General features: G+C 46.4%; 1 protein-coding gene across 3 annotated transcripts in view; it reads left to right on the forward strand.

Annotated features, from left to right (window-relative positions):
• The window catches only part of STAB2 (stabilin 2), a 166,693-nt gene that overhangs the window by 116,118 nt on the left and 34,858 nt on the right, over positions 1-15,717 (forward strand). For all 3 annotated transcript variants that reach the window (XM_045467010.1, XM_045467011.1, XM_045467012.1), the window contains 9 exons: positions 1,179-1,304; positions 3,267-3,340; positions 5,338-5,409; positions 8,786-8,905; positions 9,827-9,874; positions 11,269-11,352; positions 12,629-12,775; positions 13,579-13,719; positions 14,732-14,791. In XM_045467010.1, the coding sequence (XP_045322966.1) occupies positions 1,179-1,304; positions 3,267-3,340; positions 5,338-5,409; positions 8,786-8,905; positions 9,827-9,874; positions 11,269-11,352; positions 12,629-12,775; positions 13,579-13,719; positions 14,732-14,791 (872 nt within the window). The remainder of the gene's footprint in view (positions 1-1,178; positions 1,305-3,266; positions 3,341-5,337; positions 5,410-8,785; positions 8,906-9,826; positions 9,875-11,268; positions 11,353-12,628; positions 12,776-13,578; positions 13,720-14,731; positions 14,792-15,717) is intronic.

Consider the following 15,717-nt stretch of genomic DNA (forward strand, 5'->3'; position numbering starts at 1 on the left):
ATTTCTGTAACACTTTCATGTACGTTATCAGATGGGAGTCTCCAAATCTGCAAACAAACCTCAACAGGTGGACCCCAAGGTTCAGATTCACTGAGTAGCTTGTCCAAAATCACACCGTGGGACTCCAGGTGGATCTAGGTCTTGATCCACTTTGTGTACATGTTTTAAGGTTGAAGTCCAAATTCTTCTTCTGCGGGTGAATATCCATCTGTCTCCATATCATTCATTGAAAAGACTCTTCTCTCCCCCATTGAAATGTCTTGGCACCTTTGTGGAAAATCAATTGACTTTGGATGTATGGGTTTATTTCTGGACCCCCAGTTCTATTCCATACATAGACGCCCCTTATCAGGTTGAGGAAGTTTCCTTATATTCTTTGCCTGTTGAGCTTTTATTATTAAAGGTATCGAATGTTATCAAATGCTTTTGTTCCTTCTATTGAGGAAGGAACAAGTGGATTGGTCTTTAAAAATTTTTTTTTTCAACGTTTATTTATTTTTGGGACAGAGAGAGACAGAGCATGAACGGGGGAGGGGCAGAGAGAGAGGGAGACACAGAATCGGAAACAGGCTCCAGGCTCTGAGCCATCAGCCCAGAGCCCGACGCGGGGCTCGAACTCCCGGACCGCGAGATCGTGACCTGGCTGAAGTCGGACGCTTAACCGACTGCGCCACCCAGGCGCCCCAAGTGGATTGGTCTTTAATCCGATTGATAGACTGTAGTACACTAACTGATTTTTAAATGTTAAACCACCTTGCACTCCTGCATAATCCCACTTAGTTATGGTGTATTATTCTTCTTGCCGAATTTGATTGACAAGTATTTTCTTGAGGATCTTTGTGTTTATACCTGTGAGGGATATTGATGTATAGAGTTTCCTTGAGATGGTGCTGTCTGGTTTTGGTATCAGGCCTCATAAAATGAACTGGGAAGTCTTCTCTCCTCTTCTAGTTTTTGGAAGAGCTTGGGGAAATTGGTATTTATTCTTCTTTAAATGTTTGGTAGAATCCACCAGTGAAGACATCCGATGCTCTGCGTTCTTTTGAACTATCCGTACTTAATCCAGTGCCCGGCATTTTGAAGTAGCTTCCATTTCTCACGCAAGTAAAGAATGCATCACTGTTTCTTTTCCCCCCTCTCTCCCCGGCTGGGCTCCGTGTCGCGTCTCCCTTCTGTAGCCATCAATGCCTGTGAGGCCAGCAATGGAGGTTGCTCTGCCAAGGCTGACTGTAAAAGAACCACTCCAGGAAGCCGGCTGTGTGTGTGCAAGGCAGGCTATACAGGCGACGGCATCGTGTGCCTAGGTGGGTACCATCCTTCACCTGTCCGGTGGCAGTGGCTTTACGGTCAGAGCCCCGGTAAGTGATTCTGTTATTAGGACGTGCCACTGTTGGAACAGTCTGTGCAGGCACGTATGAGGTGTGTAAAGGTGACCACAGGGGTATGAAGGTGTGTGATGTCCAAAAATCGCTTGGGAAGGAAAAAAAGGGAGACACTTTTCCCAATTAAGCATGACGGTGCTGACTGAATTTTGTAACATTTATTAGTTCCTTTCTTATACAATAACACATTCTCACTGTAGAAAAATTAGAGAATGCATATATGTTGGGGGGGGGGTAGATTCTAGAAATAACCACTCTTCCTATGGTCGTATCACTTCATTTGCTATGGATGCACCTACCTGTTTAAACAACAGTTCTGTCTTATGATACATAATACTTACTATGCTTAGCAATACAAAAGATCAACACTCCCAGAAAATAAGTGTTTCTCCAAATCATTATCTTAATGGCTATACACTGTTCTACTATTAAAGGTATGCCATCGTATGCTGTCTGACTTTTAACACTTTAGTTGTAAAAAAATACATTCACACCAAAGTATTGCAAGAATAGAATAAAAGAAGACCCACTCGCTCTTTACCTGGATTCACTATTGCAAACATCTTGCTTCACTTGCGTTATCATTTGTTCTCTTTATATATGTACCTCTTTTTCCTAAACCATTCGAGAGTAGACTTTTTTCATATTCCCGTTATCCTTAAATACTTGGGCATATCTGAGAATGAGGATAAGTTCTTACATAGCCACTGCAGTTACCAACTTCAGTCAATTTACTATTGTTTTAAATGTTTATTTATTTTGAGAGAGAGAGAGAGAGAAAGCGGGGGAAGGGATAGAGAATTCTAAGAAGGCTCCGTGCTCAGTGCAGAGCCTGAGGCAGGGCTTGATCTCACAGCCGTGAACTCATGACCTGAGCTGAAATCAAGAGCCAGACGTTTAACTGACCGAGCCACCCAGGTGCCCCAAATTTACCATTAACATACTACTTTTGTCTAATTACCATTTGTATTCTAATTTTGTCCCCTGACCCAATTACATGCTGTTCTGGCTTTTTTCCTCAAGTGCAGGAAGTAGTTTAGGGGTGGGCATCGTATTGAGCTGTTATGTTAGTCTCCTCAAATCAGGGATGGCTCCCCAGCCTTGCTTTGTCATTTATGACATTGACATTTTGGAAGAATATAGGCCACCACCCCAACTTTTTTTCATAGCATGTCCTTCCTTTGGGGTTTGTCTGATGTTTTTCCATGATTATATTGAGACTGTGCATTCTAGACTCGATATCACAGGAGTGATATCGCATCCTTCTCAGGCTATCACACAGGAGGCTCATGATTTCCAGCTGCCTCTCTTTTGTGACGTTAATTTTGACCACGCAGTCAAGGTGTTGTCTGATTTCTCCACTGTACAGTTCCTTTCTCCCCCATTGCTACTAATAAGCCACCAATAGGGAGATGCTTTAACACCAAGCAAATATCCTGGTCCTCATCAAAATGTCCTTCTAAATTTAGAATCTGTCCCTGAACCAATTTTATGATGAGAGTTACAAGCGACTGTTTCATTCCTAACTCTCTTCCTTCCTAGCATGTTGGATTGGATCCAAGATTCTGTTGTTTCAAGTCCCTGGCTGCAAATGCTCATATTCACTCAATAGCGGGACAGAAGCAAGCCCACAGATGAGGCCCCTGCTGGCACAGCCCCAGCCCACAGGAGCTGATTCTGAGAAACCGTATCTGGTACCTTCCCTGCTGGCTTACTTCTGCCACAGAGCTGTCAGAAAACTGAATCACACTTTGACACCTGCTGACACACTTTGACACACTGACACCTTGTCCAGTTCTAGCCATCCTGCCTGGTTCCTCAAGGTGTCTTGATTGGAAAAGGAGGCTGGATTTTCATGCCAGGTTCTGGCTTTTTGTTTTAAAGAGATCAACCCATGTTTGGAGAACAACGGTGGCTGTCACAAGAACGCAGAGTGCACACAGACAGGACCCAACCAGGTGAGCTCAGCCCCGCCCCCACACAGGGTCCTAAGTTTTCCTAGGAGCAAATTCCTGGATCTTCAGACCCACACCCGAGGGAAAGGGGTTGAGAACAGACCTATGGGCACCAGCAGCATAAAACCAATATTTTAGGGGGGAATTCTGAAAGAATCCCTAAAGAGGCCATTCTTTGGGAATAAGAAATGGTGGCTGTGAGGGGACCAGGGGGTTCTTGGGAGAAGGGGCTTCCTGAGTGGGGAGGGGTAGACATCTGCAAACACCACATGGTTCCAGACTCACCTAGAAAGTTTCCAACGATGCTCTCCTTTCAGCTTTCTGATGCCTAGAAAGCTGAGGCATCATCTTCTTTGGCTTGAGGCCTTGAAATGCATGTGCCACAGCATAAGATAACGCTTTTAGGGGCGCCTGGGTGGCTCAGCTCGTGAAGTGTCTGACTCTTGGTTTCAGCTCAGGTCACAATCTTGTGGTTTCATGAGTTCAAGCCCCACGTCGGGCCCTGCACCGGCAGCACGGAGCCTGCCTGGGATTCTCTCTCTCTCCCTCTCTCTCTGCTCCTCCCCATCTTGCGCTGCCTCTGTCTCTCTTGAAACAAATAAATATGCTTAAAATAATTAATTTTTTAAAAAGATAATGTTTTTAGGCCCTCTGCTAATCCCATACTCCCTAACACAGTGAGTTTTGCAGCCCAAACAAGCACAATAGTCACGAAATTATATACATCAGATACTGGATGATGAAGTGAAGTCCCACGAAATGTTCTATCAGCCTTGTTTAGGCTGCAACCTCAGTGCCAGTTCTCCCAATGATTAGAACAAGCAGGTGCCTAAAGAGCCCAAAAATAAGGGGGAAAAAATACCCTTATTTTGAAAGAATTGTGTGTGTGTGTGTGTGTGTGTGTGTGTGTTTACACATATAGTCTTGGTGAAAACCAGAACAGGCAGTATTTGGCTACCTTAGACACGTTTTGGGGTTCAGCAGAGCTCTTATTTCAAACCACATATGGAGAAAGGAAAACCTAGAAGCATTTTGGTGCTCAGGGTGTCTACAAGTCCTTCTCCAGACTTAGAAGGCAGTGAGAGGGACCCAGGGTTGATCTCTGGGACAGGACCTAAGCCCAGGAGGGGCAGCTGGTGGGTGTCTTGGTAACAGTTTGGGTCAAGGTCAGGACCCAGAAGAAAGGAAGAGGCAGAGGAGTGAAAATCTGCCATTTGGCCCTGGCTGACCCTGTCAGTGAGTCCAGGCTCTAACAAGCAGACATCAGACCAGAGCCACCTCTGCTGTGTGGCTTGGGTGGATTGGAAAAGAAAAGCTGCCCCCGTGGTGGACACATTAGGAGCCAGTGCCCTTCCTTCTGGGCGCAGAACTAGGTAACTGGAGCGTAGCTGGGTTTCAACCCTGCCTGCTCCTGTGCCCTTGTTCCTGAGCAGAGCACCGGGGAAATGGGGGTGAACTAAACAGTCCCCAGCTTCCCATGGACAGTGTCCCCTCCCTCAAGTTGAAGCCCCCACTGACATCGTTGGCCAAACAGTGGGTCTGACTGATTGTTTTCACATGGGCCACCCATGTGAGGCCAAAGCCCCCCTCCAGCATCTCCCAACGCCGGTGCCTTGGGGCTGAGCCTGGGTGGGGAGGCACAAGGTCTCCGTGTGAATGGGAGTGGGTCATGGCTTAGCCTCCTTGCACCCGAGCTTTTACCAACCCAAGTGACAGAAGGGGTGACTGCCAAGAAGGCAAGGGACCAAATAAGGTAAGAATGTGTTAAAAAATAAATGAAGTCTCTTGGCAGCAAAGTCAGGCTCCGTAGGAGATCCCAGTGCTAGAGTGAAACGTGCCGAGTGCGCTAAACGTAGGATGACGATTACCCTCGTAGGATAGATCTTGCCAATATCACATATAGACCCTTGTGACGCCACCGTGACCACTATAGACCCGGAGCGTGAGAGCCAGCAGAATCTCTCTGTGAAATAACCCGTTTCCCTCCCCTCCCCGGACAGGCAGTGTGTAACTGTTTGCCCAAGTACACTGGCGACGGGAAGGTCTGCACGTTCATCAACACCTGCTTAACCGTGAGTAGGGCTCCGGTGCTGAGGCCCGGAGACGTCCGGCCTGGGGTGCCTCCTACCTGCCTTGCGGGGGACGGCGCATCAAGGAGGCCACATGCAGAGGCCGCTTGTGGGCCCTGGGGCGTATTTTCCCCTCAGGTTCCAGTTGTAGCTGGAGAAACTCCATTTTCTGCCTCTGTCCTCACCTCTGTGCTGGTGTCTTCTCCTCTTCTACTAAAAACTACCGCGGACTTAAGGCCCACCTGCCTCATCTAGGATGCTCTCCTCTCAAGGTCCTTAATTACATCCGCAAAGACTCTTTCTCTAAACGAGGTCACATGCACAGATACAAGGGCTTAGGACATGAGCATACCTTTTAGGTACAGAGCGAGCGAACGGCACAGCCAGAACTTGAATCCGTGTCTGTCTTACTCAAAGGCTGCACCCTTGACCACTTCAGGGGTTCTTGTTCCTCCCACGAAGCGGTCAGCCCCAGAGGAAGTGCTGTCTATGCATCGTACTTCCCTTATTCATATCACTGCCCACCCGGAGCCTCCAGCTGTGGGTGTAAGAACAAACCAGATGCCACATAGTTAAAGCCCTTCCTCTCTGAGCTTCATCCCGATCGTCCCCTTGTGTCGATCTGGCAAATGCCTCAGGAGAACATGTCCTCACATGAAATGATTGCAGAAAACAGGGTGCTGGGGCATGGGGCTGTCACAAGCAGACCCATGCAGCTTTGTTTGCACAGCAACTCTTCAAGGACCATTTCCACCTGGTTTTTTCAACGGCCACCTTGTCTTGGCAACTAATGCAATGAACCTACTTGCGCCTGACAGTCAGGTACAAGAGTCATTAACTCTTGGCCACCGCACCCGTGACTGCCACCACCCACTGGATCCTTTCAAGAAGAACAAAAGTTTGTTTTCTTGCAAGATGAGTGTTAAGGCATGCTTTTACGCTGATGAGTACAGTCCAACAGAGAGAAGGAAACTGATACTGAAGGAGAGAAGGTGGAATGTTCCAGGAGGAGGGTACAGGAGTGGATGAGGAGAAAGGGCCCCAGAGCCCACAGGTGAGCCCCAGGCAGGAGCAGGGCCAGTGGTAGGTAGGCAGGTAGTTGGTCAGTCAGGCTGTTAGGTAGATCATTAGCCAATCAGTTCGTTCGTTGGTGAGCCAGTCAGTTAGTGAGTCATTCGTGGGCACATGCTGTGTGGAGCCCTTACTGTGAACTAGCTTAAAAATGCGTCTGATCGCTCTAAATACATTCTTAGTCCCGTGAGGACAGAGACGGCTCACATTTCTACACATCCAGTAGGAAACCTCTCACACAGCTCCCCGGCTCCCAGGCACCATTTTAAGCACTGGGAATTCATCAGTGACCAAGCAGCGAAGTCTCGTCCCGTAAAGACTTTACCCTGAGGGGGAAGAGACAGACACCTCGTGTGTAAATGACTAGTCAGACCATCAGTTGTTAGTTCATTTGTTAAGTAAGGAAAGTAGGGTTGGTGACCAGGCGCAGGCAGGTGGTGAACATCAGGGCGGGAAGGTGGGGTGTCTACGTCTCCATGAGGTATGAGGTGAGCCCGTCAACTGAGAGTGAGGGGCAGTGGTTGAGAGTTGGAGGGAGGAGTGAAGGTGTGAACTGTCTTCCCCAGAGAGAGAAAAGTTGCTCTCTGGATGAGCACCGATGTGATAGCTCTGAAAGCAGGTGCAGACATCACACACGTGTGACTTTGTCCCGCAGTGCCCCGCGAGTCAGGGCCGGCCCAGAGGCAGTGGTTTACCAAGCCGTTGTGTCAGCTGCTGTGCCGGGACAAAGCTAGGAGCAGGGGCCAACTGCACCAGGCAGGTGGGTGAGAGAGAAGCAGCTGGAAGGAGGGGAGGTCCCTGTGGGTCAAAGGAGGCTGGAGCTGCAGCATTAGAAGAGGGGAGTTGAGATGATGAAAGCTGGTGGTCAGAGGGAGCAGGATGCTTGAGGGAGAGCCTCGGGAGGGGCCCACTTTAATGTGGAGACGAAGCCGAGGGTGGCCAAGGGGTGGTGGCAGACGCAGGGTGCAGACAGGTACAGCGGAGGCCACTGACAGAGACGTTCACGCCACCAAGCATGGCCACGGGTGTGGAGGGAAAGCTGGTGATCCAGGCGCCACCACCAGGACCAAAGAAACGGGCCATCGTGGATTCCGTGTGTTCTCAGGGAGCTGGGGTCTGTGAAGGATGAGGCAGTAGGAGTAGTTTGGAAGCTCAGTAGGAAAGACACCACCCCAGCCCCAGGCCACAAAAACAGCTTTGCTTGAGGGGTGCGGGGGAGCAGCGTTTGCGGGAGACAGACACGTCTTCGGTAAGAGGTGGAGAGAGTTTTCTGGAGACTGCTGGGAGTTTGTTAATGGTGGTGAGTTTCAGAAGGCACCAGGAAGGGTTTGTGAGGGCAGGAAGGGGTGGGTGTGGGGTCAGATCAGCAAGGAAGGGAATGTCCATGAGGTAGGAGGGAACCTAGAGCGTGTAGACTTGTTGACAGAGAGAAGCAGGAAAGTGGCACAAGAGGGGGTGGTCTTGGTGCTCTTACAGCAGGCCGAGTATCGGGACGGTAAAATCCAGGGTAGATCCAGGGCCCTTAAGAGACGGCAACTGGTCTTGAAGAGCTCACTGAGCTGTGTCAGCTTGAGGCAGGGATCTGGGACAGACAGGAAGTCCTTCCTGGGCCCAAATATCATGCTCCACTAAGGCTCTGGGAACAAGCATTAGAGGGAAGGAAGATTTTATAGCCGAGCGTTAAGTCTGTTGACCTCCTTCTTTGCTCAACCCCATCAGGGTTCTTTTTCCTAAGCTCACATTCTTTCCCCACTTAGAAACTGCTTAGGCTGCAGACTCCTTCTTGGTGTTCCTATGGATGTTGGCTTTGAATTGAACTTTGCTTTGTTTCTATTTTTAGGTCTCTGTCCCATCTTCCACAGTTTTTAAGCTCCTTGTGGACAAGGACAGTGTGTTCTATCTCTTTTATACTAACTGCCTTCTAGCTGATGACTATTACCTGGCCATTATGAGATCAGGATTTAAGCCTAAAGCTGGGAACTGTCGGGCAAGATTGGTCCCTTTCTAGTCACCCCCCCACCCCCATGTGCTGAGAAAGTTTCCATTTGGCACCTCTGGGCTTGTCCGTTTACAGCTGGAGATCTGCTCGGTTGGACTTGCCCTCTTGGGATACGTGGCTGGGTGAATACATGGCTCTTACTATAGGGAGTTAATAGGCAAGTTCAGGAGAAGGGCAATAATGCAAACCAGTCAGTTAGAAGGTGGGTACAAAAATACATTTCAGTACAGAATTGGTTTGTGAATATTGGCAGACCTGGCAAGCGAACCGGGCTGACTCTTACCCCCCACCCCTTGGAAATTTTACCAGAAAAATGGCGGATGTAGTGAATTTGCCATCTGCAATCACACTGGACAAGGAGAAAGGACATGTAATTGCAAGCCAAACTACATCGGGGATGGGCTCACCTGCCGCGGCAACATCTATCAGGTAACGAAAGGCCTGTTTCCATAGAGCGAACCCTACTTGCCTCGCTGTGCTAGGAATCCAGGTCCCTAAGGACTGTGCAGGAGTTTTGTAACTTGTAAAGCTCTACAAAGATGGGAAAGCCTGCTTTTATATAAATTGGCAGTGGAAAGAGATTGTATCTACCCATGAGAATCCTCACATCGATGAGTTCTGGAGTCAGAAGCACCTGGGTATGAATTCAACTCTGTCAATCAGTAATGAGACATTAGGCAATTACATTACCTCCCTATGCATCAGCTTTCTAGTTTGTAAGAAAAAAAATTCTAATGGTACCAACCCCATTGGGTTGTTAGCCGATGTAATGTACGTAACACGCATAGAGCACACAGTGGCTCAAAGGCATTACCTTGATGTGGGTGCCGTTGGGACATATGTGTGTGTTTGCACACCCACAGGCATCTGTACTGGCTATAGCGGATGAGGAGCAATGATACTTGTAGATTTCTACCCCTTTATAAAGTGAACGTTCTGTTATTTGGCTTAAAGAGGGACTAGAGCATTCTGGCTAATCAAATATGCTTGTTAATGGAGGAATTAAATCTTCCATAAACCTATAACTGGTTGTTGTTTTTTTTTAATATTTGAACTTGAAAAAGTGCTTCTAAACCTTAACTGCTTTTGGAAATGGCTAGACCTTTCTCTGATAAATCAGATGGTGACTCCAGCAAGGTTTTGGAACTCACAGCATGTTCCCATAGTCGTTCTGAACATCGGTGGGAAGCCTGTAGGTGGGGCTTGAAAAAGAAGACCCATGAGGGCAGATTTTCAGCTGAAAGTGTGGTAAAGACTCTCAAACTTACAGAAATTGTCCTGCGACAACCTTGAATTGATCTTGCGTGTAACCCAAGACATGAAGTGACCCTCCTCTATCTTTGTTTCCAGGAGCTTCCCAAGAACCCAAAAACATCCCAATACTTCTTCCAGCTGCTGGTAAGAACATGTGTGTCTGTCTGTAGCTGTAGGAGTTGGGTCTCCAGCCAGATACAGAGAAACTGTAGCCTCTGGAGTCAGTGAAGGGAGAAGAAAGTCTGGGAACGTGGGTTTCTGGCCCATTCTACATAGAAGAATGCACTGCGTGCAAAAACTGCCATCACACCAGAGGAAAGAAGCATTCCTGGGGCAATTGGTTAACTCCGGGAGAAAATATTAAGTTAGGTCTTTATGCACATCATACATTGGGATAAGTTCCAGATATATTGAAAAATAAAAGATAAAAATATAAACGAATAAGGGGCACCCGGGTAGCTCAGTCAGTTAGGTGTCCGACTCTTGATTTCAGCTCAGGTCATGATCTCGCGATCCATGGGTTCAAGCCCCGCGTGGGATTCCGCACTGACAGTGCAGAGCCTGCTTGGGATTCTCTCTCCCACTCTCTCTGCCCCTCCCCCACTCTCTCAAAAATAAATAAACTTTATGGGGCGCCTGGGTGGTTCAGTCGGTTGAGCGTCCGACCTCGCTCAGGTCACGATCTCACAGTCCGTGAGTTCGAGCCCCGCATCAGGCTCTGTGCTGACAGCTCAGAGCCTGGAGCCTGCTTCAGATTCTGTGTCTCCCTCTCTCTCTGGCCCTCCCCCCGTTCATGCTCTGTCTCTCTCTGTCTCAAAAATAAATAAATGTTAAAAAAAATTAAAAATAAATAAATAAATAAATAAACTTTAAAAATATATATCTAAATGAATACAATCATAAAACCTAGAAGAAAATATAAGTAACCAGAGGCTCTTAACATTGGCAAGAAGGCAATTAGCATAGCTAAACCAATCATCTTATAATCAATTATCCCAATTATGTAAAATATTTGCATGTAGAAGAGACATTGGGAAAAAATACCTAAAAATAATAGGTTGCATCTAGGCAGTGGGGCTATGGGTAGTTATTTCCTTCTTCATGCTATATTTTCAAATCTTTAATACAATAAGCATATTTTTTTTTTCCGAGAGAGAGAGAGTGAGCACAAGTTGGGGAGAGGGGCAGCGGAGGAGAGAGAGAGAAAATCTCAAGCAGGCTCCACACTCTGTGCAGAGCCCAACCTGGGGTTCGATCCCACAACCCCGGGACCATGACCTGAGCCAAAATCAAGAATTGGAGGCTCCACTGACTGAGCCACCCAGAAACCCCAACATGTTATTTTTATAACCAGATAAAAATAAACATTATTTCAATGACAAAGACTAAGAATGAATTTGAATCTGAGACTAAATAAAACACAGATCTCCAGATTCAGTTTTCACTCCCCTCTGTCCCCACTGACTTTCTGTATTTGTTTGAAACTGTACGTATGTTAATTAGGTACCTGCCATGTGGCCCCACCTTCCTTCCCACAGGAACATTCTGTGCGAGATCTGAGCGGTCCAGGCCCTTTCACTGTCTTTGCACCTTTATCTGCAGCTTTTGATGAGGAACCTCGGGTAAGCATGAAGCTCTAAGCAAGCCGAAGAGGTGTGGAACGGGAACCCAGTCTTTGGGTGTCACCCTGGAACCAATGCTGGAGACATTTCTGGGGAGGAGATTTAGGATTAGCTAGAGCAGATCAGCAATGAAAGGGGCTGCCTGTCAGCTTAGGGACCTCCTATCAAAAGAAAGCATTTAAGTGGATTTAGGGTAACCAATGGCCAGAGGCCCTCTGAAAAACATTCCTGAATCAGGTAGGAAGCTAGAAAAGATCAACAATTCTTAAATGATCCAAACCTTCCATAGACATAAATAAATAAACAAATAAACAAACAAACAAACATTAAAAAAAGAAAAAGAGAAAACGAGAAGAACAAGAATGCTGGGTAAAAGCTTTTAAATAAGTCTTTTTTTTCTTGCAGACTTTATCAGAGCCTTTACTATTCTAACATTCACTGGGACTCCTCATGCAGGATTACCCATTAACATATAATACTGTAGCAAACATTTATGGAGTGTGCCAGACACTGTTTCTAGTATCTGACCTAGATTCATTCATTTAGTGTTCATGACAACCCTGTCATGGAGTACTATCATCCCCATTTTTGCAGTCAAGGACATTGACAGAAGTAAATTTCCCAAGGCCACACGACTAGCAAGTGGCAGAGTAAGGATGGAAACATGACTCCAAACCGTGCATTCTTCTCTCCACACAAAAACAGAGGCACAAAAATACTTCTGGAAAGTTTTTGACATTTGATTGTTTTTCTCTAAAAAAGCATCAAAAGAGATACCATGAAGCAATTGAAGCAATGAGAACCTTGTGGGCTTCTTATTACACTGACTTAATGGCTAATATTGTTTGTGCTTTGATTTACAATGGAAAAGCATTGTGGTCTTTTCCACACTAAAGGAAATCTGGCCCAGGTACCTCTCCAAGAGGCACAGGTGCGGTGCAGCTTTGCCCAGCATTTTTCACAAGAAAAGTCTTTTTGCAAGTAGCATCTCACAGGATTTGGGGTCCTTGCCGCATGCATTGAGAGATGCTGGACCAGAGGAACTCCAAGCTCCCTTCCACTCATTCTAAGAGTCCATATCGGAAGCAGGGAAGAAGGGAGGGCCACTTTCTCCCTCTTGTCTGAACAGCCTGTACCCTGTAAACCTGACCACGAGCCACCCCTGACTGCCTCCTTCCCAGTGCAAGTTGGGGGAGAGTCCCTGGGGAGAGCATGGAGGAGGGGACGGCATGGAGGGGGCCAGCAAAGGCTGGAACCCTCCCATCTTCTGTTACAGATTAAAGACTGGGACAAACAGGGCCTCATGCCCCAGGTTCTTCGTTATCATGTGATCGCCTGCCACCAACTGCTTCTAGAAAACCTGAAATTGACCCCAAATGCTACCTCTCTCCAAGGGGAGTCAATCGTCATCTCCGTCTCTCAGGTAAGAGAGGCCACCTCGGGAAGAGGACCATCTTTCTTAGGCCCTCTCTCTTCTCCTCTTTAGACTAATACCAGTAATAACAGTAATAACAACAACAACTAAGACATGTTGAGTGATTGCTATATGCCACGTAGTATTCTAAGTGTTTGATGTGTGCTAACTTTTTTAATCCTCCAAAGAATCCCATGATGTAGATACTATTCTTTCCCCAATTTATGAAGTAGGAAGCGGAGCTCAGAGAAGTTAAATGACTTGTCCAAGGTCACACAGCTTGTAAACATTAGAGCTGGAATTGAAACTCGTAAGCAAAGCAGCTCAAGCGGTCATCAGAACGGCTTTGGGTTAGAAGCTGGAGGGGGTGAACACTTTTGACCGAAGCCACCTGACCATGCTGGCCCCCTCACCCCCCGCAACAGAGGAACTAGTGGTGACTGTAGAATCCATTGCAAAGGGAAGTAAGTTGTGGTGGAGGCGGAAGGTGGTGCAGACAACGCAAGTGATGTACTTGTTATTTCATATTTGAGAATCACAGCGAACTGACCACTGTGGTTGGTTCTTTGCTACTAACTCCTCCAGGTGAAAATTACAGTCTTGTCTCAGTTTTCCTTTTGTAGGCATAACAAAGAAACATGCTCAAGGAACTTAGATCTTCAGATTTTGCCCACAGCCCTACTTAAATGTTCACTTTCGTGATGACTTATTAGCATGTTGGTAAAGCATTCTGGAAGAAATGACTTTGTCCATTTCTCTTTGTGCTCATTTCTTTTTTTTTTCTCTCTCTCTCTCTTCTTGGTTAATTTCAGGACACGGTGTATATAAATAATAAGGCTAAGATCATATCCAGTGATCTCATCAATACCAATGGCATCATCCACATCATAGACAAATTGCTGTCTCCCCAAAACTTGCTTGTCACCCCCAAAGATGCCTCTGGAAGGATCCTGGTGGGTTCATTATCATACTCTCAGCCCAGAGTGACTCATAATACTCAAAATGTATTTTCACAATTCTGATTTTGAGGCATCTTAATTTTGCTGCTTCAGTCTCAAGCTACTATTAAAAGCCTGGTGAATATTATTCTAGTAAGAAGTAAATAGGTAAAAGCCTAATTTGAAGAGATAAATGGATTTTATAAGTTTTTCTTTGGTTTCCACATGGACAGATGGTCTTGCATAGATTTGGAAGATGGAGAAATTACATAGATGGATGAGATAGATGGATGATAGGTAGATAGATAGATAGATAGATAGATAGATGATAGATAAGTAGATAGATGATAGATATCACTCAAAGCAAACCTGGAGTAAAACTCATTGTCAATTGAAAGAAAAGACAAATTTGAATTTGATTGTTATTTATTAGCATCGGCCGGGGTTTTTCATTGCAGACCACAGAACCCACTCTACCTAACTTAAACAAAAAGGAGATTCTTAAGATACTAAGTTTAACAGCAAATCTCTTGGAAAGCCAGAGAGTCTAATTCAGAAGCTACATAGCTGGGAACAAAGGGGCCCAGGGATACCTGCCAGGGGAAGGCACGTGACTTTCCTGCAGGACTGCTCTGACCTGTCTCCAGCCTCACCCCCTACAACCTCCAAGTCCGAACACCAGATGCCTCCACCATTGTGCTGGTCAGAATCTCCTGCTAGCGGTCATCTCCGCCTCTTGTTGTTTCCTTCCACCGATAATCCTTGTAAAAACTCTTCTGTTTGGTGGATCCTATGTCACACATGGGGCTGGAGCTGCAAGGCAGTCTGGGAAAATGTCACGCATGGTCCCCCATCCGCTGGACTGCGGAAAGGCGTGGGTACGTCAGAGCCGGAGTGGGTGCTGACGAGCCAATCTGCAGTACCTCTCACGTTATCTTACCCTGATTTCATTCAGCTGAACTTTTGTTAACGTGCTTGGTGAACTGTATGGAGAAAGGTATTATTCCTATTCTTATTGCCTTTGCAGCAAAATCTTACAACAGTGGCAATAAACCACGGCTACACCAAATTTCACAACCTACTACAGGTAAAAACCCAGGGGATTACCTGCCTAAGGAGGTTTCTTTTTTGAAGGGTTTTGTTTGTTTGGATTTTTGGGGGAGGGGGTTGTTTTGTTTTGTCATTAGTTCGGGGAGCAAGCCAGCCATTGTGGGAATCTGTGTACGAAAGTCCCGACTTCCAATAGAACAAAGTCATTCTCTGTCACTCCATTCCCAAAACAGCATTCGGTGTATTCAGCTATATAATGTACACCGGCCAAATTAGAAATTGATGTACCTGTGGCTGAAGCAAGGGAAAGGGCTCAAGCATCACATCTTGCACTAGGGGCTTCACATCTGGAATTCTCACCTCCGTAATAGGGGCAGGTGAGCCGACATGCAAATCTGGGAAATCTATGCCCCAAGGCATAGGTAGACATTTCATTTAACACTACAGTGAAACCTTGGTTTGCGAGCACAATTCGTTCCAGAAACATGCTTGTAATCCAAAGCACTTGTATGTCAAAGCGAATTTCCCCATAAGAAATCATGGAAATGCAGATGATTCGTTCCACAACCCAAAAACATTCATATAGAAATGACTACAATACTATAACATGATACAAAAAATAAAGAAAATACAAAATATAAAGACAAAGAAACAAATTAACCTGCACTGACCTTTGAAAACCTCCGTGGCTGGTGAGGGAGACCTGGGAGAGGAGGGTTATTGGGCAGGACGACTTTCACTATCACTGTCGATGTCACTACTATTGGCTCGATGGAATCTTTTTCTGCATGGGGGCCATTGTATATGCTCGTATGGATGTTGACTACAGTCCAGTGTTAACAAACTCTTGCCGTGCACTGTATTTAATGGAACTGGCAATAAGGCAGCAGGGGAAAGGGTCTCTCTCTGTCTGCAGGCAGCCTGAGCTAGGAGGAAGCAAAGCATTCCTAAGCTTACTCTTGG

The sequence above is a fragment of the Leopardus geoffroyi genome, chromosome B4, assembly GCF_018350155.1.
Source record: "Leopardus geoffroyi isolate Oge1 chromosome B4, O.geoffroyi_Oge1_pat1.0, whole genome shotgun sequence".
Lineage (NCBI taxonomy): Eukaryota > Metazoa > Chordata > Mammalia > Carnivora > Felidae > Leopardus > Leopardus geoffroyi.